This window comes from Neocloeon triangulifer, unplaced genomic scaffold (genome assembly GCF_031216515.1).
Source record: "Neocloeon triangulifer isolate White Clay Creek 2 clone unplaced genomic scaffold, ASM3121651v1 ptg000014l, whole genome shotgun sequence".
In the NCBI taxonomy this organism is placed as follows: Eukaryota; Metazoa; Arthropoda; class Insecta; order Ephemeroptera; family Baetidae; genus Neocloeon; species Neocloeon triangulifer.
In genome coordinates, this window is record NW_026775556.1 from 1,431,846 (window position 1) to 1,454,780 (window position 22,935).

A 22,935-nucleotide genomic window follows, 5' to 3' on the forward strand; every position below is an offset into this window, starting at 1 on the left:
ATAATTTGAGTTTTTGGGATTATATTTCGTGTGGAATGTGGCACTCAGGCAGCGGATGATGAATTTGTAGCATTTTTAAAATTTTACATTCACGTTCACAAAGGCAAATCATTTCCAAAGGCAGCTCTCATTCCTCCCAGTGCCAGCCCAGTGCTGTTTAGCTGTCTTGGTGCGCGCCACAGTTTCTGATTTTTGGATATTGGTTTTCAGGAAACTATTACATTACTGTTGAGTAGTTTGATATAATCAAAAGCACTGCATGTTAATATGGTTAATTAAGTTAATTTTCAAAATAAATAGATTATACATTTTTAACGAATATTCCTGTTGTAATAAAAAAATTCCTGGAGTTCGAATTAATAAAATTTGGTTTATATATATTTTTTTTTTAATTTTGCAGTGCTAAAGAAACAAATTATGTCGGCTGATGAGACAAAATCAGACACCATGAGGGAGGCTCAGATAAAGCACATGGCGTATTTGAGCGTCCGGTTGCTCAAGTGGTTGGACAGCGGTGATCATTACGACTGCACTTTTGCTGTTGGACCTGAAATATCCCAGAAAGTATAAAATTGTTATTAATAATTTTGTAACAACAAAATTAAATATTTTTTATAATCAAAATGCAGGTGTTCAGGTGCCATCGTCAGGTGTTGGCCGCCGCAAGTCCTGCCTTGGAGACAATGTTGTTGGGCCAGTTTGAAGAGGGGCAAAAGGGTCCTGACGACCCCATCACTCTGGCTGCCTGTGACGCTGAAATATTTGCCATGGCTCTGAGGTATAATCTACTAATTCCAAAAATGTTTTATTGTTCACTTTTTAATTGAAAATTTTACTTGCCGATAAAAAAAAGGTTCATCTATGGCAGTGAGACGTTGAAAATCATTGAGAACTGCACAAGTTTGGAGCAGGCGGAAAGCCTCTTCACATTTGCTGCAATGTGGCAAGTGGCTGTGCTGGACAAGCTGGCCGCCGACATTTGCCTTCAATTTGACCACACGGCCGAGGACCTTCTTCAATTGCACAATCTTTTCATGCTGCACAACTACAAGGAAAAGGCTGCCGCTGTTCTCAAGGTATTATTTTTAAATTTAGAAAAAAAATAGAAATGATTATAACAATTTATTTATTACATTGAAATTACATTATAAATATTTCTATAGAAAACATTTTATATTAAATTTAAAATGTCTTAATTTTAATAATTTTTGACCTAGATCTACTTATTTCTACAATACTAATTGTGTCTTACAATTAGCAGTGTCTCAGTAGCCTTTTCAAAATTAATTCAATCAGAGCTTTAAATTTTAATTGAAAAAACTCTTCGGTCCACTAATTTAAATTGTTAATTTGTTTAAATTTTATTATTTTCAATTTAAAAATTATTTATTAAAAGTCTTATAATTTATTTACCATCGTACAGATGATGTGTGACCGAGGCAGTGAGGTCCTCTCCTCCATGGAAGAGGCCAGCAAAGAGACGGTGGAGGCCCTGCTGCGCTCCGACCAAATGAACATCTTCAGTGAGAAGCAGGTTTTTGACGCTCTTGTCAAATGGGGCTTTGCTCAAGTTGGGCCGAACGCGGACCCTGCAGCCGTCAGGGCTAAGCTGGGACGTTTGATGGGCCTGGTGCGTTTTTGCGCTTTTTCTAAAACTCATTTTACCCAGCTTTCTCATAAAACAAAAATTTTGACTGGTGACGAAAAGGCTGCCATCTTCTCCCACTTGGAGCTGCCAGAGTCCACTGATCCTGTAAAGGGTCTCGACTTGACTTCTCCTTGGCGAGGACTCTGCCAAATGACTCATTTTTTAATCAGATTCAATGACACTGCCCATCGGCAGTTCACAGAGCTCAGCGACAGTAACAGGGAACTGAAGTTTGACTTCCAAGTCAACAAACCTGTTTACCTGCTGTCTGTTGGAGTACACAGTCTTTGCTACCTAAACCCTGGCCTTGAAATGAGCATCCGGGTTGACCTAAAGGAAGACATGGAAATTAAATCGTCGTGTAGCTTCCACACTCCTGCCAACAAGCACAGCTATGCTCAGCAGGAGGACTCGTTAATTGACTTGGTCAATCCAATTTTGCTTAAGGAGAACACAAAGTATACTGTGCTCATCAACCACCTCAGCAGTAGAGTCAGGATGGTGCCAATTTTGGCTGACCAAAACCCAACATACATCACCACTGAAGGTCTCAAAGTGAACTACTCCCCACTTCAGGGCGATGTTTGTGCTCTTGGCTTTGGATGGCCCACAAAACACGAGTGAGTTCTACAACTAACATGTCTTTTGTAACATTAAAAAATTTCTCTTTTGAAATTGTATTTCGATATGAATTCAAAGTTACTTTTGATGCAGTAGAATTAAGTAATTTTATCAACATATGAAATTTATGATATATTGTTTTGATTATATTGGTTCGAAGAACAAAAACATTTTCTGCTTAAAATCATCTCCAAAAATCGAAGACTAAAAATCTGATTGTGAGTTCAAATCTGAAGTGCATTAATAAAGGCGAATAAAGGTTGCTTTCAGTTAAAATGTAAATATAGTTTAAAATAATTTTGCCTTTAAATAATTTTTATTGGTCATAAATTGAAACCCTGTCATTCACATTTCTCTTTCTGTGCAAACAGCAGGAATGCTATTTTCCGCTCTGCTTTTACAGACTGCAGGACAATTACACAAAATTACGTTACAACTTCAATTTATAACATTAAAATAGTTTAAGATCAATTTATGACAAATAAAACGAGACCTTTGGCTTATCACGCGTCTTAGTGGATGGAGTGAAGTGGACGGATTATAGAAATTGCGGGGACAGGAAATATAAAACAGATAAATTTGAAATCTCTCCACTACAATATTCTTAAATTAAAATGATATTTAGTAAATTGCTTTATGCTGCTGTAAAAAACAACATATAATAAGGAACATTTAATTTTCAAAACAACTTAAATTACATCAAACATAAAATATTTTTGATGTGCTTTTTGGACACCTAGACAGGTACATAATATATTTAATAATATTTAGACAAAGAGAGATTTGCAATTAAGGAGCCTTTGTCTATTAATTTCAAATAATTGCATCATTAATAATTAATTCAAAATATTCCCTTCATAATTAAAATATACACCGTACCACTCGGTACTTAATAAGCAGATTTAAGGAGAATGCAGAACATAAAATAAAATTAACAATTAGCAGTCAACATTAATGGATCTCTTTTCTTGGGATAAAATATAGATTTTGCAGCAATTTAAGTAAAATGCATATTATTCCACTCATTAAAATTTCCCCAGTCAACTAAATTCAAGTTTCATTCAAAATTAGATCAGTCAAAATCCTTCCACTTTTAAATTTGATGAGTATTTAGACATCTGCAGTTGATAAAAATACATACCCAAGAAAAATATTTAATTTTTAATTTACGACAGCTTTATGTATGTATGTTCCGTGTAATTCTTCAAAGATTTCCTTTATTAATTTTTTATAAGTGGTTGCGCTAATTTTGTCTGCGTTTTCTCTTCAGGGCTATGACGCCCTGGGCTTTTGCACAGTCACCCCATGACATATTATTTTTTGAAACCCGTATAATTTTAAATTCGCAAGATTCAGAAAACGCTGGTGATCTGCTGCTGGACTCCGTTGACGGCAATGAAATCGTCCTTAGCCGAGTTTGCGGCTGGCGAACGCTTTTCTGCCGAGGGCGTGCGGGTGAGGCCGCGCACCCTTGCAATGTCCAGCAGCCAACTGCTGCGGCGCACCAACGCACGGGTGCCCTTTTCCCGTCTCTCACGCCTCCACCTTTTAAAACATTTAAATTATACACATCTATGAATCAAACTTCTCAAAGTTCACAATATTATAATTAAAGTAAAAAAGCTTAGTTTGAAAACAGTAAAAAAATTGCCTATTTTAAAATTTGATTGCTAATAAAAAAGTGTAATTGATAAAAAATAAAAAAAGGTGAACCTTAGGCAAACTGCGACGCCAGCAAAAATCCAATAGACCAACTCGGCACCGCTCAGCAGACTGAAGCCAAGGAAGAGCCCGGCAATGCCCCCAAAGGCAACTGGAATTAATCATTTTTTGTATAACATATTTCTTTTGCAATTTTTTGTCGCTACCAAGTAAATCCATCCATCCAAACATTACATCCTTCATGAATCGCACGCCGCCCATCTGTTTGTAGAAAATGTCCACGTAGCCATCACCGCTTTTTAGCTCCAGGTTTCCCCTGTCAAAAAATTTTAATAGCTCTGAGCAATTTGCACTAATTCTTATTGTAAATAATATAAAAATAAGAGAATAGATATGCAACCTGCTTCCTTTACATGGCGAGCGGGTTGTAAGATTTTTTGAAAGTAGGGTTTATAGAGAGTAACAGTGGATTCAATTTTTCGGAACATCCTCACTTAAGCTCTTTTTAGCCTTGAAATAAAATTATGCAATTTTAATTTTGAAGCGAAGATTTTTTTTATTTATTAATTTTTTTAATAGTAATAAGTTTTAAAAAAGTTGAAAAAATTATTTTTAAGTCACTTTGTCAATCTCTCCCCCTCAAATTTGCATGTGCAAATTTATAAAAAAAAATCAAATTTGGAAATTTTAAGAAAATGCAGAACAAGAAATTAATGAAATATTTATTTTCATCAAAAGCCCGTGCTTGCCGTCTAAATCAGCTGCAAAAAGGCTCATATATCCTCCGGAATATATAAAACAGTCCTTAATTTAGCGAGCATCTATAAAATTTAGATAAACTCACGTTTGTATATAGTTGCTTTCAACGCTGTACTGGGTCTCGGTGCACGGCGGCAAACACTGACAGTCCAGCGCCGATTCGTCTGTGTGGAAACCTGGGGTTCCACGTGGCGGCTTGTTGCTCCTCGTGGCAGCTTCAAGCAAAAGAATACTCAGTTCAAATTCAATTTTGTGCTTACTATAATGTATAATATTAAAGAAAATTAAATTTTCTTTCACTTTATCAATGAGGATAAATATAAAACAACAGAAACGCATAATCAATCGAACCAAATAATTTTATTCAAATTTTAAGCACACAAAAAACTTGTTGAGAAGTAAATCAAGCATCCAAGCTCAAATGCTTAATTTTTTCAAATATTTTGAAACGTTTCTCATGGTATGACGACTCCTTCGGCGTTGTCCAATATAAAATCTCGGAACACTTGGACGCGGAAAAAAGAAGACGGGCCTTCAAAAACGTAGTTGTTGGCGCAACGGTTGTAGTTGATGAAGCCGACAACGATGCCATTAATGGCCAGCGCCGAGTTGAGTTGCCACCCATTGTTAGGGTCCACCTCCGAGTACTATATAAAATTTCACTGAAAAATGTACAAAAAAAAAAAATAGAAAATATCTATTACGGAGCAGTTAGAAGCGTCAAATTGGATGCAGCACTCCAAGCTGGAATCAAAGTCTGTCGGATCGTATCCATTTTGCTCAAACTCGCCTGGACAGTCGCTGTTAGCAAGCACCGTCACATTGTATCCATAAAGCACCTGAGATGGAGGATATTGAAAAAAATAAGCAAATTGAGTATGATAAATAATTTATTTCGTACGCTGTCCTTGTCGTAATAAAGGACGGTTCCGGCGATTTGAGTTGAGAAATCGTGGTGCAAGGAGGGCGTCAGGGGGTAGTAAGGTCCTCTGTGCGTGTAGCACACCTTCACAACCAACATATAACTGGTGTCGTCTCTGTATCTTTTCACAGCCTCGTATGGGACGCTTCCAACCACCAAAGTGCATGGGTCACCAGGGCTAATATCGCGATTTCAAGCAAGTTTTGTTGAGCGAAATTTGAAATAAAAAAATGTTTCATGTATCGCTAAGTAACAAGATTAATTATTATTAATTAGCAACCATGAAAATTTAGTTTTTTCTTATTTAAAGAGGTTAAGGGAAAAAATTAGCAAAAGTAATAAATAAAAATTACGCACTCGATGAGATCGCCGTTGGTGACCATGTATTTCCTTGAGACGAACATTCCTGGCGTTGTTTCCATGAATTCGTCCACGCGAAACTATTTGATCAATTTTAAATCATTGTGCGACTTTTTACGAGTGAAGCTTTGCAATACCATGTATGGATACGCAGAGGGCAAAATTGTACGTATGGGTCCGTTGACGGCATTTGCTGGGATTCCGTAAAGTTTCAAATTAACATTATTTTTTTTTCTATAAAATATCTCTCTTGTTTTCATACCTCCCAACGCGAACAGGACGATTATTATGACAGAGGAAGAGAACATTGTTGTTTGAGTCGTTTCAACCCAGTAAGTGAATTCAACCAAAAACGCAACATTAAAAAGTCAAAGCGTAGGTGCCTCGCAGTCTTATCAAAAATTAGTTTTCTCTTATCAAAACCTTTTCACGTCTACAAAGTGACACGTATTTCTTTTAGGAAAGGGAAAATATAGGGAAAAGAAGTGGAATCGCATCTCACAACTGTTTTATGTATTGTGGTTTTGAAAAAGGTATATCTTTTTTTGATACCTCATTGTCGGAACTGCCATTATTTTTTGTCCACGCTCGCTAGCTTTTTTTTGCCACTTAAAACGAGTAATTAATCTGCGTGTGTGTAAATGTTAATTCTATTGGTGGGGAATTTATTTACTCAAGATGACAATTTTGTTGCCTATTATATAATTAATGCAAATGAAGATTCGGACTTTTCCTCGTTGCAAAAAAATTGTTTTTATTCAAAAACAAACGGCTCTACCAGTTTCGGTCACGGTCTGCGACCCTATTTCATGAGCAAGAAAAAATACAAAAAATTTAGCTAGCTCATTCTTGTATTAGTCAGCGAGCAGCGCGTTTGCTCATGAAATAGGTTGGTACTTGAATTTGTTAGTTTTAAGATTTTTATTTTTATGTTAAAATGTGGTTTTTTTCAATTTTGCTGATTTTTTGTATTTTTTCTTGCTCATGAAATAGGGTCGCAGACCGTGACCGAAACTGGTAGAGCCGTTTGTTTTTGAATAAAAACAATTTTTTTGCAACGAGGAAAAGCCCAAATCTTCATTGCCATGATCATCTCCTCGAGTGTCAACTTCTTCAAACAAATATATAATTAATATTATTATTATTCAATTGTTCACTATAGTGTTAACTGTTAATCATTTCATTAACATCCAATCGTGAAAATAGCCTAATTATTCATTAAAGTGGCGATGCTCGTAAAAAAACGGATGTATGAGCGAAAAAATTATTAGAGGCTCGCAAAGTTTCCGCAAAATAAAGGATTGTGCTATAAATAGGGTGTTAAATTGTATAATAAGCACAATCAAGTCCCCTACAGTACACTTTTTCAACATTACAAGATATATCATTCTTTAATTTAGCCTCACAATAAAATAATTCTTAAGCCTCTTGGAGGGAAATAATGTAGAATTAAATTACGAATTTTATTTTACATACAAGGGAAGATTGATTGATTAATATTTCTTCAAAAGCCTTTTCGGTTCCAAGGAAATTGTTGTTTTTCATTTCCTTTTCATGACCCGTTTTTGATAAGTCAAAAAGACACGTCAAGGGCTTTTAAGTAAAATGTTCCCTCATAATAAAAAAAGACAAATTTCTTGTCACGCTTACAACTGGAAAACTTAACATTCCCTTTTTAATGTGAAGCTCGGCCTGCTCGGCAGCGACGTTGATAATAAAACGCATATACATGTAATTAAGGACGAAAATAAATTACTTCCTTAAAAGTTTCTCCTCATCAGCGTGGCACAAAACTTGACTTTGATAATGAACCAAAGGCGCGAAGAATGCGCGTGGGCGAAAATATCAGCAAACAAATTATGCGCAGGGAACTTTCGTACTCACCGTTGTTCCTGCTCAGACACTCGAGATCGATGGCTCCACATTCGCGCACGCCTGCAAAACAATTTATAATATAATCACATTCAACGCAAAATTCTTGAACCAGATATTTAGGGAAATTTAAATTTTACAAACATTGAAGTGTGAAATAATATGAGGTAGAATTTTCCAGCGTGCCTCTTAATTTAGATTTCCAATAAAGCGAGCACCGTGAGTGCTTTTTCAATATTTGCGAGCTGGCGGTAGGTGAACCAGAGAATAATAATATTTGAGCCGTTCTGTGAAATTTTTTGAATATAATTATGAAATTACTGCTGACATAAAATAATCATTAAAGTACAAAGTTTCTTTAAACTGCCGAATTATTTCATATTGAATTGAAAAAAATTAATGAAATAAAAGGCAAAACAATTAAAAAGCTGATTTTAATTCATGATACCATGCATTATTTATCATTATTTTTGTCTACAAATTCTTTTATTTTTTCCCATCAGCTTCATGTAAAAGCTTTAATTGCGTAATTTGATAATCAACGCATTTAAAACTTCACTCACCTTTTAAATAATCAAGTTAAATGCACCAGCATTTTTTTTTTTTTTTAATTTTCAGGGTTTTTTCCGTTTCTCTCATAATTAAGAAAGCATGACTCACCTATGTTCCTGGGAAAAAAGTAGGGCGTGCAGTTGCAGGCGGCGGCCAGGAAGTGCATTCGGCACGCCATGAAGCAGCTGTCCTGCTGATAGCCACCGGCCATCGGCAGACCTGTGACGCGACCTTCGCCAGGGAAGTAGCACCTTCGGAGCGCCAGGTCGATGGCGCGCACCTCCTCCGTGCTCTCGGTTTGCGACGGCGACACCTGCTGGAGCACAAAATTATGGCCGTCGGTGCAGATTTTTCACACAGAGATATGAAAATCAGCAAGGGCCCATCGCACCAGCAGGTTTCATGGGATTTTTTTTCAAAATTTGTTTACATTTATTCCAAATTGGCGTTTTTAAATATTGGAAATGAGTTTTTGTTTTAAAAGACAAGATTGATTTAATTTATTGTTGGAAATTAATGAAAAAGAATTTCCTAGTTTTTCCTTCTGATTTCTGAAAGGTAAAAGGAAGATTAAGACCAATTTAAACGCAGGAATAAAGAGGAATTAGTGTCCAAACAAAATAAGTAAATATGGAGTTTATTTTTATTAATAATAAAAAAAAAAATCTGAAGAATATCGTTTTTTGTAAATTTTCCTTATTTACTTGCAGCTTTTAACCTGCTGGTAAAGCGACTCACCCTGCGCTTATGAGAAAGTGCATAGCTGAGGCAACGTCACATAAATAAGCCGTTTTTCTCGGAAATTTTGAAACAAAAAGCCTGTTGAATTAATATATTTCAGTAAAAAGCCTCTCTGATTTTCCGTCAACCGGGTAAGCCACCATAAGCACGAGAGGCCACAGGGAGTGCGGTGTTTGTGTGTCCGGTCAAGATTGACCAAATTGGAAGGTACAGTACCATTACCTGCGCCATCAGAACGTGCGTCTTTGCCTCGGGCACAAAGAGCCCCTTGGCCACGTCGGGGAACGAGTCCGGGTGGTGGACGTGCACCTGGAAAGTAGGTCGCGTGCATCAGAAAAAAGTGCTTAGTGTCGCGGGCAAGTTTGAAGGATCTCACGTTGACGCCGCGCAGGATATCGAAGCCCTCGATCGCCTGTCCCTCTTGACCTTTGAAGAACACTTCGAGGCCCGTTGTTGCCCCAGCTGCGTTATTACGCAGCAGTTGAGACTCGTCGTCGATCCAGCTGCAGCACAGCAGCAACCATCAATTATTCATTATTCGATTGCTAACGCCTTTGACAAACTTTTTTATCCGGGAAACGAGGAAAAAGGAGGTGAAAATCTCCAGTTTGAATTTTTTTCTCATAGATTAAAAAGGAAAAGTTAATATTATATAAATTTATCGAAAGTGATCATAAGTCAATTATTTCCTTTCACATTTATCTTAAAAATCAGCAGGGCAGCATAATAAAAGGCGCATAGCATTGTTGTTAAGATAATTATGGAAAAATACTTAACTCTCGCTGAATTCGATCTCGGCTAAAACTTTTATTTGTCCCCAATATCATTTTTTTTATCAAAATTAATGTCATCTATTTATTAATTCCTATGGTAGCGATAAAAGAACAAAAACCAATTCAACCCGAGCCTCACACTGCAGGGGATATGGTTTTTTTTACCTCCGAAGTTTTAGCAAAATTCTTGCTATTATAGTGGTGGTGCCGTTTTGTCCAACAATTATTATTTTTTTTATTAGAAAAAATTGTTTTAATGAGGTGTATTTTGCAAAAATAAAATCAATCGGTAAGCGTGCAAATGACAGTAAAAAAATTGCGCCTTTTTTCTATGCACTACAAAGCTCAAGAGGGTTATTACTAATTCAAGTAATTGGGTTTATGTATAGAAATAAGAAAAATCATCTCAAAGGTTGCGTTGGTGTAGATTCAAAATGATTATTTTGTTAATTGAAAAAATTCAAAGTACGAAACCGCACAATAAAATAAGTTAAAATTGGATGTATCCCTTTGCTACGCTAGTCCAAATGTACGACGAGGAAATCAATTATTCCCTTTGAAAAGAAGTTTTTGCTACTCACGGCTGTCCGTCGGCTCGTTCGGCCGTCCTGGAGTTGAACGAGTAGCAAAAGCCCTCCTCGGTTCGCTGCACGCGGAAGGTGTCGCAGCAGTTGATCTTCATGCCCTTCCAGAAACACGCGACCAGAATGTCCGAGCATCGCGGCATCACGCGCAGCATCAATTGCGTCACGTTTACGTCTTTCATCAGTGGACGACCACTCATGTTGTAACTAATTCAAATTTAATTAATTATTAACAATTTTCATTATATTTTTAATCACCCCGTAAAATAATGCATATAAATTTAAAAAAAAAAATACTTGTTTGTAAAAGAAAATGATTTTGATTATGATAACTTTCAAAAGCATTAAAAAAATTCGCATTTATAATAGGCATAAAAGTTTAATCATTTTATCTTGTGGTTGAATAAAAGATTTTCATTTTTAATTACTTTTGTAACATTGAAAATTAAAAGAATTTTGTTTTGGCAACTAAGCGTTTATGAATATTTTATTTCTCAATCGGGTTTCAATAAAATGAGAGGAAAAGATAAAAATTCATTCCACTTTCTTCAAGTTTTCTTTATATTTTCCGTCCCACATAAAATCAAACTTACTAGTCTCTTACAATTAGTTAGGCCCGTCAGCCAGCATGATATGGGATCAAGTTTTTCTTCTATAATACCCGAACTCTTTCTCAAAGCAAACATTGTCCAGTTGCGTTCCTAAACTCTTTGTTTATTTTCCCTCTCGTTTTGCTCGAAGGAAGTAAGTGAGAGATTAGGAAATGTGCTGTTATGGAGCCTTTTACTCGTTTTGTTTGCACTCGAAACGCGCGCCCGCGATTAGTTACAAAGTGTATATAAAAGAATTTAGCAGAGCTCACTTCAAAAACTGGAAGGGTCGGTGGTAGGTGGGGTAGCTGATGAGACCGAGGGCGCCCACCACAGCCAGATACGGCGCCGTCTCATCGCTGCCGTTTTTCCCCGTGTACCTGCCGCCGGAAAAATACAAGAGATTAAATCCGACGCGAAATGTTTTCTTTGCATTTCGCTCAAGGCCCAACAGACGTGATAAAACAAAGCGTGGGTTGCAAAAACAAACCGCTATATTTAGGGATGAAAAGGCAATTTAAATTTAGTAGGAAAAAAAAGTCGAATAAGAAGGTGTGGTAAAATTTATCTTCAAATTAATTTGTTAATGAAATTAAAAAATCTTCACAAATTAACTTTGCATTTCAAAAATTTCTTTTGTTTTCTTCTGAACTCACTCTTGGACGAAATTGACGGCCTCGGCCCTGAGCACCTTGTTGACGCTGCAGACGGTGACCGCCGGGAAGGGTATGTGGTAGAGGGGGTAGGAGGTGTCCTGCACCATGGTGACGGTCGGGCTGTGGTGGTAGCGCAGCCAAATGGACCAGATGAGCCAGCCGGCGCCGAACAGGCCCGCGAAACACGTCACCACCCACACCACCCTGAGAACAACCAACAATCGATCTGCACACACATTTCCATTTTTCGCGACAAGTCAAGCGTTCAGTGCGCAAAGCAAACACATTTTCCACCGCTGAACAATAACACTGATCAAGAGCAGATAGGACGCGTGTCACGCAAACGGCACCCATTGTCCACGTGCTCCAAAATTGAACCTTGAACTTCCTTAAAAAATTTCTTTAAAAAAGAGGGAAATTTCTGTAATTATGCGGGGATGTTTACTAAATAAAAGAAAAATTTAAAATTTAAAATATTTAAATAATACTTAAATTGTAATAAATTCTTATTTTGCTCCTTGTTGATTTTATTTTAGCAGTCAACCTCATAACTTTAAAATCATGTTCAAAAATTTTATTTCAATTTTTTATTTAATTTAATATAGTACTGAACCGTGTAGAACTGAAGTTTCATAACATAAATAAATTGATAGAGAGCGAGTTGGCCTGAAAGCAAACGTTATGGAAAGAGAAATTGACGTTTCATTTATATCTTGGTGAAGTTTTGCAAAGTTTTGGCAAAGTTTCGAAAATCGATCTGTTATTTCTTTCTGCAAGCGCGGTAGCCGTGAAAACTGGGGTGGAGAGAAAATTCTTCAACTTTGGACCGTTTTTCATAATTATATTCTATGTCAGCTCTCTCTCTTCTTTTTTCTTCAAAATTTTCTTTTCTCCTTCAGTTTTATTACAAAATTAAATTAATAACAAGACCACTCCTATATGCCCTTTATTCTCCCGCGGGAGATCGCGGTTGGATGAGAAACAAGCAAAAGCACTTTGATGAGAGAGATGCGTGGGAGTTCGGTACGAGATTCGTCGCTTGTTGTCTTTCAAAAGCAGACGAAAACGACAGAAGCGAAATTTTTCAAAGAAGGGCATAATAAGTAGCAAGGTAGTTGTTAGTTCCCTGTTTTGAGCCCTATTGACAAAGTTTGGGAAAACATATTTAATAATGTTATGCTTTTTAAACAAACGTCTGCTCTTCTTTTATAAAAAATCTTGAAGTATGTCAAATTTTACTTTTCTCAAACTTTTAATCACTTTTAACGAAAACAAATTAGTTTGGAAATTTAAATTTATTTGCTGGAAAAGATTTAAATTGTATAGCAATTTCTTATTTTTGAATAAAATTAATAAAATCTAAATTTGTTTCATTAATTTTATATTATAATGTAAAAAATAGTTAATCGATTGTTTAAAATGAGCCACGTAGATGGAATTTTTGCAAAAGGAACAGAAAAAAATTGAATAAATTTGAGATTAAATTTTATCTTCTCCCAAGCGAAAGCAAAAAATTATCAAAATTCACTGACCTGTGTGCGACGGGCATGCCTTCGGCGGTGATGTACCTGAGGCCGTGCAGGGCCGTGCTGTCGCAAAAGGCTTTGAACAAACTCCAGCCGTCCATCGCACTCGACCACCAAGGGCCGTCGGCTGCGCCTTCGCACCGAATCGACGGCTGCTTTTTTGACGAAGGACCGTCGTCGCCGCCTGCAGTTCGCCGCCGCCGTTTTGATCCTGATAAAAAAAAGAAATGTTAAAAAGACTCATTTTTTATTCAGTGTTTGCCAAATTAATTTGCGTGCAAATTTTTTTCGTTTTTAGTATAAATAAAATTTAAAAATTGAATTCCGTTTGCTTTATGATGTTACAAATCATTGTCATTAGCGTGATGGAAAAAGAATACTGGGTTTGAAATTGTCACATGAATAAATTATTTTGTTTTCATTAAAATTACTTCAAGAGTACAGGTGCAGAATAAAAAGAGACAATTAGTATTGCTATACATGAAGTTTTTTTTACGATTTTATGAATAATTAAATGGCATATTCAAACTCAAACAAGCAGAAAGCTTAGTGCACACACGTTTCATGGAACATTAAAATTTCATAATAATTTCTGCAAGGTCACTTTTCTAATTGAAACTAAATTCATAAGAAAGTTTAATCAATTATTTTGCCAAATTTTGATGTCGACAATTAGAATTCTTGAAAAGTTAGCATTTTAGTTATGATTATTGATGACGATTCAAATTAACATGTTTGTGAAACGTAAAATAGATTTTTATTAAAAAAAAAAAAAAAAAAAAAAAAAACATTAGGGAACTAACCTGCTGAGCTGCCACTGCCCGCCGTTCGCTTTTTCGATCCGATCATGATGAGATCTTGGGAGCAACAAAGACGATGCTACCCACCGCTAGGACGACTCTAGCTCCTCTGCCAACCCTCTCCGGAGACGAGCCACAAATTGCGGACAGGCGCACTGATATCAGATGCTTCGTGTTGATCCTCATTTATAAAATTGACATATTTGTTCACCTCAAAAACGATATAGTATATAATATTTATTTTAATAAAAAATCCAGATTTTTCAAATGAGAATTGAGAATGAAATAATCTTATTTTTACAAATTTTATAGTGAAAAATAAAGTATGCCATTTTGTTTTTATGTATTTTTTTTTAAAATTTTAAATCATAAAATTCATAAAATTAGCCCCACTTGAGTACATTTAAATAGTTAATGTATTAATTTTTATAAAAATTATTCACCAGATTTGCAAATATTTCTCAATCAAATATCAAAGTTTTTTTTATAAAACAATCAGAATGTAGTTGTATTCGCACATTGAACATAGCATTGCTGGTTCTTTGCACGTTCCCTCATTGGCGAAAATTTAAATTTCAATGACGTATTTTCAGCGATAGCCAATCTTTTCTCCCGTACAATTCGGCAACCCTGCCAAATCGGCCTTCAGCTGCAAGAAAGTGGGTAGTAAGCAAAGGAGAGCGAGTGCTTTCCTCATTAAAAGCCTCTCATTGGTCAACTCCCGTCCCCCGCATTTCTCCTTTGCGCACACCCCCCTAAAAATCAGTGTCAGCTGCAAACAATGTCAACTCCAGCGCGACGGCGTCTAATGCGCGATTTTAAAAGGTATTTGGCCCTTCCGAGGGCCTCTGGTGCCCCCTGAGGCCTTCGAGCGAGTAGTTCGAGTTCCCAAGCGTTCTTAAATTTGAAAATTGCGCGTTCTAATGCGGCGAATCGGCTCGATTTCAGGTTACAGGAAGACCCTCCTCCGGGGGTGAGCGCCGCTCCGACGGACAACAATATCATGCTGTGGAATGCTGTGATGTTCGGGTGAGTCCTTCCACCTTCGAGTGTGACCTGAGAGTAATTTCATTTTGACCTAGCCCGAGCGACACGCCGTTCGAGGACGGCACGTTCAAGCTGACAATGGAGTTCAACGAGGAGTACCCGAACAAGCCCCCGACCGTGAAATTCGTGTCGAAAATGTTCCACCCGAATGTCTACGCCGACGGCGGCATCTGCCTCGACATTCTGCAGAACAGGTGGAGTCCCACCTACGACGTTTCAGCAATACTCACCTCTATCCAGGTGCGTTTCTCACCTGGCCAAGGATTTCAAATTTGGCCTCGAAATTAAGAAAAATACTTTCACTTCCGGTTTGAAGCCAAATTTTGAGGTTTTGTTAAGTTTTATTGGATTGTGTTTCCGCGATAAAAGTACCGCTTGGCGCCAAAATCAGCAAGTGAAAGGACAGTTGTGGGTCTGACCTTCGCTCTCATTGCCTAGAAACTGATCACTAAGGTCACTTTAATTATTCCACTATTATGGTCATGAGCAGCTTCCAGAAGTATTTCGAATGTATTAAGGAGTTCATGGTTTTGAATTTCTTCTTTTTTTTATTTTACTCGCTTTAAACATAGGAGAAAAATTAACTACTCTTTTATGCTCTTTTAGGCAACGTGAAGTATTTTTTCTTGCAGTAGATATAAAATAGGGAAACAGTTTTGCCAATCAAAGTAATTTAATTTGATTTTTTTTTTAAATTTATAAATATTTTTCATATATTTGAATTTCATATTGCAAAAATAATTCATACTTGCATCATCTTTTTGGTTAAGTTTTGCCTCTGAAACTGAAATTGTGCAGAATAATAGTCGAACCAATTTTTTTCTCCATCTTACGTACGGCAATTTTGCTGTTAGAAATGTCCATAAGATGAAAGAAATAAAATTTATATTAACAAATAGTTTTTTTTTTAATTTATCATTAAATTTATGGATCTTATAAATTGATAATTGTTCAATAAAAATTTTGACCAAAATTAAATTATAAAATTCAAATTAATTTTATTTAAGTTTTTAGCATGTTCGTCTAATAAATTATATTTAAATGTGGGCAAATTTGAATCAATTTGAATTTATTATAAAACCTGAATCTTCTTCTTCTTATTGATGAGCTATTTTGTATTAATTCTATTTTTTTTTTCAGTCACTTTTGAGCGATCCAAACCCAAATTCGCCGGCAAACTCTATGGCAGCACAACTCTACAAAGAAAACCGAAGAGAGTACGAGAAGCAGGTGAAGGCGTGCGTCGAGCAGACGTTCATCGACTAATTGCACTGTTTTCTCTCTCTTGGGGAAAAGTATTCTGTCTGTTTCTCAGCACTAAGCACTCGTCAAAATATTTATTAAAACCCGATGAACCAAGATATGAAAGAAAGATCATGATGATTAATAAAATAAATATTATGTGGAATCCTAACATTATAAAATTTCAATGCAATGCTTTTTATTGAAACAAAACTCATTGTTGCAAATTCTTATTGTTGATTGTTGCCTTTCGATTGACGATTTGAAAAGATCTTGGCAGCATGAGCTACTTTGTGAACTTGGCTCGGTCGCACATTTTGCTGTGGCGGGTTCGTCACTATGTGCGGCAAAAAGCCCAGTGGGTTCAGGATGTGGTGCAGGACGAGGACTTCTGGGACAACCAACGCTTTCGGGCCTTCTGCTGCAAACCTTTCAAGTTCTGCCAGAATGAATTCATCGCGTTTGTCTTCAAATCTCTGCTTGGGTTCTTTGGTAAACTTAAATTTGAAACATCCAGAAAATTTATTCTATGGAAATTCTGAATTTATTTAAAAAATTGTAACTCCGTCATACAAAAGATGTATAATTTGAGTGTCAAAATCTAAATATTCTGAAGAAATCTTCTAATAATACTTACCTAATATAACATTTTGAATTTCAAAATAAAACTAAAATTGATCATTGCCAAATTATTTATAAAAAAAAAAAAATATCAAACATTTAAATTTTGATATGTGAAGCCGGCGTTGTTCTGTCCTTGGCTTTGCTCATGGTGTTGAGCGTGCAAGTGCGGATGGGCCTGGTGAAGGCCACAACTGTGGTGGTTCTGCTGGCCCCCTTTCTGTGCCTCGGCTTAGCCCTTTCGGCAAGGGTGAGGTGCGTCGTGTTGCTGGTGCTGCCGCAGTTTGCGTCCAAGAGGGGCAGACAAGCCCTGGTCGCCGCCGCCTTCGTCCTCGCGCTCAACGGCCCCGTCACCAACACCGTCTACAACATGCACGAGACGGCCCATTCGCTCACGTGCACACTGGTATGTAGGGAAAAAAATAAAAATCATACATTTATAAAATCATTTTTCTTTCATAAATTATTTTAAAATTTTTTTTATTTGCCAGAAGCTGACTGGTAAAGGCTTTGGGAAGTTGGTGGATATCGTGGAGAGACCCGCAGAAAATGCAAAAAGGGCCGTTTCCAGGGCGCTTCAAGCGATTGAAACTTCCGTAGCCAAGATTAAGGAGGCACTGAACGGTTTGCAGAAAGTCATCACCGCCATTGGTTAGCATATTTTTAGTTCTTAAAAAATTGATCTATAATTAAACAATAAGTTATTCCGGGAAGAAAATGTCAATATTTAATATTAGATGGATTTATTTCAACTACTAACAATTTAATAAGTTTTTTTTTTTTTAAATTTTGATGTTAATTACAAATTAATTGGGCAGGTGATGTTCTGAAATCGTCGGTAGCGTGGCTGGAGCACGTGGTCGGCGTGTGCAACTCAGAGTTCGGCACGCCAATCGAGAGGTGCTACCAACTTTTCGAACACACTTCGGCCGAATGCTCGGCCACCCTGGGCCCTGCGTTCTCGTGGCTCTGCAGCGTCGTCTACGCCGGCTCGCTCGTCTGCAACTCGCTGTCAGCCGTTTCGCTCGTCTGCGTGGCCACCGACCCGCTCGCCGAGACCATCACTTCCACCGTCGACAAAAGTAAATTCTTTTGTTTCAAAACCAAAATTAAAACCAAAAAATTAGAAAAACTGAAACAAAAGATGAAAAGTCTCTCTTCATATAATTCACTCAGAAATAACTGTTTATTAAGGATCTTGGCGAATTATTTCATTCTGATAAGAAATAATTTATTGAAATTTTAGGGCTCCTCTAAAATGAATTTTGACAAACTTTAGCCTATTCATGTTTGTTTGCTATTATCATGGACTTTTATTAAAATAATATTTTTTTACATTTGAAATTTTGGTTCATGATTTCATTAAATAAGATTTTTTACTTCAAATTTTAAGCCATAAAAGTAACCCTGTTTTGAAAATTGTAGGCTTTTCCCCAATCTTCATAACATAAATTGAAAAAAGCGCCTGCAGCCACTCGAGATAGTCAACCGGCTCGAGTGGATTGTGAAGCGGGTTGCTTACCTTCTTCCATCAATTTAATGTTTATAGTGCGGGCCGAGTTTCTCGACGCGATGGACGAGCTTTTTTACGTGAACGTCGACTACGAGCACAAATTTGACGCCGAGCTGCACGCCCTGGACAACAGGACGGTGGCCGAAATGCTGCACGAAATGAAAGCTGAGCTCAAGGACACTTACCGACCTGTGCTTTTGCTGTACCAACTGGTGGGTGGCCTGTTGGGCCTCGCATGGATCGTCGTCTTTTACAAGTATAAAAAGAATGCATCATTTAATTTAATTTTTTAAAATTGAAAAATTTACAGATAAAAATGATAAAAATTAACAAATACTCGGTTTATTGAATGAAAAATGAATAATTCTATTTCCAGAGCGTACAGGTACCATCAGAAGTTCAAGACCAGCGACCGCTTTGACAACGTGTACCTGACGCAAGAGGTGCGCGAAATCGATCTGGAGCGCCTTCGTCAGGGCAGTCCACCCATCCTGCCGCTCACCAGCTCGGAAAAACGGCTCTACTGCAGCGTGCGGTTTTTACTTTGTCAAAAATTCACATTGATATAGTATTTTTATTTTTTGCAGCCTGGTCAGTTCAGGTTGCTACGCAGCGAGAGACGGCGATTTTTCCGCTCTCTCGTTTTCCTTTTCTTCTCAACTTTGAATGTTTTGTACTCGATCGGATGTGACTACGCGCTTTTCTGGGTGCTTGACCTCATCCGCCGAGACACTGTCATTGGCACTACTTTTCCAGGTAGTTAATTAAAAGAAAAAAATTTTGATATGAAGAATTTGAAGAATTATTGACTTAGTTCTGAATTTTCAGTTATCTTAGCGACAGCCATATCAAAGTTGGTTTTTAAGCAACTTTTGATATGAATTTATACATAGGTTTTCAATCTATGATTTCAATTTTTATTTTAGGCCCTCATTCATTTGAAGTTTTAAAAGTTAATTTATTTTAAATTGTTTTAATAATTAACTGGAAACTTTCCAGTACTTGTATCATTTAAAAAGTAGCTGCGATATAAAATTTCCGATTATATCTTTTTTTATTTTTCAGAAATTCCAGCGGTAAAATTGCAAGTGGAAGGTCAGGGTCTGATCCCCGAGATGTTCCGCAACCTTTCCGACACCTTAAGTGCCCCTCTGCGCGAAGACCATGACTTTCTGGCCGAGCTGAACCCCGCCTCTTGTTTGCCGCAGCCAATCCAACCTGACTTTGATCTCTACCTGCGAATCGGTCAGAAAGACCATGAAAACACAAATGCTTTTGTTGAATCGGGTCATTTTCAGGGAGCATCATTGTGCTCGCGTGGGTGTTGGCCCTTTTGGAGCCGTTCGTGCTCAGGTTGCGGCCGCACGTGCTCAACAGGTACTACCCTGAGAGGGCCAGGGCGCGAGCAGTGTGGCTCTGTGCGCACATCTTGAGGGAGAGGGGCGGTTTCCTGAGCGACCTGGCCAGGTTGGCCGGCGCCAGGAGACACGTCGAACCCCTCAAACCAAGCGACCTGATTGAAAAACTCAGGGACAGGTTGAGTAACTTCAAATAGTTCTTTAAATTAATTATTTATAAAAAAAATTAATATTTTTTTTATTTTAAAATAAATTTTGAAGGTTCTGGTTGGCCAGGATGGTTTTCGGAGGTCACTCGCGGCCACACTGCGTTGTGTGCGCCCTGGCCACCGACAGTCTGCTTGAGTGTGAGGCGCTCGGCTGCAACGCCGTCTACTGCGAACGCTGCTATGGCGAGCGCAGAAACGTGTGTGTCGTCTGCGAGGACAACCTGATGTTGCCCGACGTGCCAGGGCTCGTCCTCGAAAGGTTTAAAATATATATATTTTTTTGTCTGTAATTTTTTGACTAATAAATAATCAAAGATGCTCCGATGAAGAAGAAGAGCCAGCAGATGAAGAGGAAGTTTCAATTTCTGATTCCAGCTTGGGAGACAAATCCAAAGTTGGAAATTCTGAAGAACCAAAGCAAGATGAAGAGGCAGCCTCGTCGGTTGAGGTCAACTACGTCTCGCGACTGATGGTTGCTGTGGAAAATTCGATCGAGGAAACGGGCCGACTGCTGCTGGCCTTGACGCCGAAGTGGCCAATTTGAAGAAGAAAAAAACTTGACGATTTTATTTTAAATTCAGAAATAGTTTGCAACTTTGCATCCTTGCTCAGCAAACTAGCTTGCTAAAGTGGCTTAATATGAAATCACCACTAAAATTATTTTAATGAATCATTTCAAAATCATCATTTTGAGGCAAAAAAAAAAAATATTTTTTAAAAGTTTAAAAATTTCATCCAAATCGAATTAAAAAAATTATTAATAAAAACTTTTTCAGTTCAGTTTCAGTTGTAGGATTTTTTTATCCTAAAAAATCATGAAATTTGCATTGAGTAATAATTTATTTTTAAGCACTGATCTGAAAAAATTTTTAATTTTTCTCACAAGATGTACAAGTAAAAAGTAAAATAATATATTGTGACACAAAATTTCCAGATCTTTTTCCCATTGTGTATGAATTTCCTTATTATTTATTTTTAATTTTCAACGCTTTATAAGTGATCTTGACCTACACAAATAGCAAAGGCGTCACATTTTATTTTTCCCTCCAATAACAATGGAATGGAAACCCAACACATTTTCCTCTTATTCAAGATGAAATCAAGGCTGCGACACGTATCATCGCGTTTTGTGACCAATCGCAGGTCAAGCGGATAGGCTATCGCGAATTGTGACGTTGTTCGTCCATGCCCCGAGGTCGCAGGTCGATTTTATCAAAGCCATAATAAGGTTTTTCACCACTGACTGAGTTATTATGAAGAAGTTTGCGTGTCGCAAGATGTAAAGCGGTTTGCAAGCAATTCCGATTAATAATCGATTGATTCAGCTTCCGTCCAGAGAGAGCGAGCGTGTTTATTCTTGACAGACAGGTTGGCCGCATCTCATTACGGGACAAACGCGCGCGCGGCCGCACATGTTGCATTTTGATTAATGTTTTGTACAAACAATCCAGAGCAGCAATTAAAACTACTATTCTATAAATTCTCCCATCCTTAGGCAATTGTTTACTCTTACGTTAGCAAAATTCCCTTTGTGAATTTTATTTTTATTTTTTAATTAAATATTTACACAATTTTTATGCATAAAATTTTGCAAGAAAATAAATAGCATGTCAATAATATTAAATAACGAAGATACTTTTAAAAAATCAATCCAGTGCGGATTTAAATCTTTTCACTTCAAAAATTTTCAGAGAAGGATTAAATCTAGAGATTGATTGATTTATCTTATTAAATTTCCTTCATTACTTCACTGTGAAAAAAATAAAAGCCAATGCAAGATTGAATTTAAAATAATATTATATTTGACAATTATTTTTTTAAATTGTTCCTGCACAAGGGTATTGATTTTGAAAATAATGGCAATAAAATTTTAGTTCCACGTCAACTAAACTTTGGACGTGGATTTTTTTTAAATTTAAGTCCTTATCGTCTGTTGGGCCCTGAGCTGTCAACGAAATGGCTAAAATTTAGGCTTTGCAAGAGTCATCGCCCTCACGAAAACACCGCCGCAGGCAACGCCGAAAATGCCACTTATTGTGAGGAATTTTAGTGCGTGCCACACTACTTTTGGCTGCACTTTCACCTTCCAATCCAATATACAACCGAAGGTTGTTTGGATCGATCTTTGCGACGTGACATGTGTTGATTGAGATGAAATATGTAGTCAAAGTCAGCAGTGTTTTCTTTCTTAAAAATTGTGCGTATTTCAGTTTTGCAAGAGACCAAACAATAAATAATGGTTGTAATAAGAACGACCTTCAAAGTATATTTTTTATTATATTTACTCTTGTTATTACAAAAAATGCTTTTGCCCTCCCAGCCGAAAAAAGAGGATAACACCTTAAGGAAAAAATCTTTAAAAAGAAATGACTGTGTGGTTTTCCAATGATATATAGATTTGTATTGAAGTGCGTTGTTTAGTACATAAACAAATGTTTCTCAAGAAATATGCTCTTGAAAGTGTTGATAACAAAAATTTTGAACTGGGATTTTCCTCTCACTTCAGAAAAAAAATAGGTAGGCAGCAAAGATTTTTTTAATTTGATAACATCATTTGTAGCTGCTAATTTTAACTTCAAATCAACCTAGAATTTCTCTTGAAAAAAAATTATTTTTAAGAGAGACTGATCAAATTTTTAGCGAAATAAACAAACAACAATATAATAAAAGTATGTAAATTAAAAATAAATAAATAAATTTTACATTACTTTATTATCAATGTTTGAATACAAAACGATTGACCTTTGACTGACAAGAAGGGCCTTCTTGAAAACGCTCGGAATTCCCCCTAAAAAATTAACAAAAAGCACAAGGTAAGCGATAATAAAAGTGTAAGAGAGCCGTTGATCAAGTGTCGAGAAAAAAAGAGCAGGGGGGTC

At 36.9% G+C, this 22,935-nt stretch overlaps 4 protein-coding genes across 6 annotated transcripts; 3 read left to right on the forward strand and 1 right to left on the reverse strand.

The window, feature by feature from the left end:
* Positions 1-36: 36 nt before the first annotated feature.
* Positions 37-2,580, forward strand: LOC132201010 (BTB/POZ domain-containing protein 6-B-like). Its single transcript, XM_059626867.1, has 5 exons — positions 37-169; positions 401-564; positions 630-778; positions 854-1,076; positions 1,424-2,580. The coding sequence occupies exons 2-5, from the start codon at positions 418-420 to the stop codon at positions 2,270-2,272; spliced, it is 1,368 nt and encodes a 455-aa protein (XP_059482850.1). The 5' UTR covers positions 37-169; positions 401-417; the 3' UTR covers positions 2,273-2,580.
* Positions 2,570-14,165, reverse strand: LOC132201008 (pickpocket protein 19-like). 3 transcript variants are annotated; one of them, XM_059626863.1, is made up of 13 exons: positions 14,070-14,165; positions 13,273-13,477; positions 11,741-11,944; positions 11,357-11,464; positions 10,492-10,701; positions 9,514-9,640; positions 9,360-9,446; positions 8,505-8,709; positions 7,857-7,907; positions 4,776-4,905; positions 4,138-4,247; positions 3,983-4,082; positions 2,570-3,814 (listed from the first exon to the last, which is right to left on the reverse strand). In XM_059626863.1, the coding sequence occupies exons 1-13, from the start codon at positions 14,113-14,115 to the stop codon at positions 3,622-3,624; spliced, it is 1,776 nt and encodes a 591-aa protein (XP_059482846.1). In that variant the 5' UTR covers positions 14,116-14,165; the 3' UTR covers positions 2,570-3,621. The 3 variants fall into 3 exon arrangements, with proteins under 3 accessions (XP_059482846.1, XP_059482845.1, XP_059482844.1); XM_059626862.1 differs by having other exon boundaries at positions 8,505-8,712; XM_059626861.1 differs by having other exon boundaries at positions 8,505-8,712; positions 9,354-9,446.
* A 635-nt stretch (positions 14,166-14,800) lies between these two features.
* On the forward strand, positions 14,801-16,543 carry LOC132200471 (ubiquitin-conjugating enzyme E2-17 kDa). Its single transcript, XM_059625955.1, has 4 exons — positions 14,801-14,891; positions 15,015-15,095; positions 15,149-15,353; positions 16,254-16,543. Exons 1-4 carry the CDS (start codon positions 14,848-14,850, stop codon positions 16,377-16,379), a joined length of 456 nt encoding a protein of 151 aa, XP_059481938.1. The 5' UTR covers positions 14,801-14,847; the 3' UTR covers positions 16,380-16,543.
* A 93-nt stretch (positions 16,544-16,636) lies between these two features.
* On the forward strand, positions 16,637-21,653 carry LOC132201504 (DC-STAMP domain-containing protein 2-like). Its single transcript, XM_059627708.1, has 12 exons — positions 16,637-16,847; positions 17,096-17,382; positions 17,468-17,627; positions 17,795-18,058; positions 18,526-18,745; positions 18,866-19,019; positions 19,077-19,245; positions 19,318-19,346; positions 19,512-19,734; positions 19,788-20,025; positions 20,109-20,315; positions 20,372-21,653. The coding sequence occupies exons 1-12, from the start codon at positions 16,637-16,639 to the stop codon at positions 20,598-20,600; spliced, it is 2,391 nt and encodes a 796-aa protein (XP_059483691.1). The 3' UTR covers positions 20,601-21,653.
* The last annotated feature ends 1,282 nt before the right edge of the window (positions 21,654-22,935 follow it).

Coding starts and splice junctions, on each gene's coding strand:
- LOC132201010 (XM_059626867.1), top strand. CDS start 418: ATGTCGGCTGATGAGACAAAATCAGACACCATGAGGGAGGCTCAGATA. Junction 565..629: donor GACCTGAAATATCCCAGAAA/GTATAAAATTGT, acceptor ATCAAAATGCAG/GTGTTCAGGTGCCATCGTCA. Junction 779..853: donor ATATTTGCCATGGCTCTGAG/GTATAATCTACT, acceptor GATAAAAAAAAG/GTTCATCTATGGCAGTGAGA.
- LOC132201008 (XM_059626861.1), bottom strand. CDS start 14,115: ATGATCGGATCGAAAAAGCGAACGGCGGGCAGTGGCAGCTCAGCAG. Junction 11,465..11,740: donor GCCGTCAATTTCGTCCAAGA/GTGAGTTCAGAA, acceptor TTCCGGCGGCAG/GTACACGGGGAAAAACGGCA. Junction 4,083..4,137: donor TGGATGGATGGATTTACTTG/GTAGCGACAAAA, acceptor GATTAATTCCAG/TTGCCTTTGGGGGCATTGCC.
- LOC132201504 (XM_059627708.1), top strand. CDS start 16,637: ATGAGCTACTTTGTGAACTTGGCTCGGTCGCACATTTTGCTGTGGCGG. Junction 17,628..17,794: donor GAAAGTCATCACCGCCATTG/GTTAGCATATTT, acceptor TTAATTGGGCAG/GTGATGTTCTGAAATCGTCG. Junction 19,020..19,076: donor AAAAACGGCTCTACTGCAGC/GTGCGGTTTTTA, acceptor TATTTTTTGCAG/CCTGGTCAGTTCAGGTTGCT.
- LOC132200471 (XM_059625955.1), top strand. CDS start 14,848: ATGTCAACTCCAGCGCGACGGCGTCTAATGCGCGATTTTAAAAG. Junction 15,096..15,148: donor TGGAATGCTGTGATGTTCGG/GTGAGTCCTTCC, acceptor ATTTTGACCTAG/CCCGAGCGACACGCCGTTCG. Junction 15,354..16,253: donor CAATACTCACCTCTATCCAG/GTGCGTTTCTCA, acceptor TTTTTTTTTCAG/TCACTTTTGAGCGATCCAAA.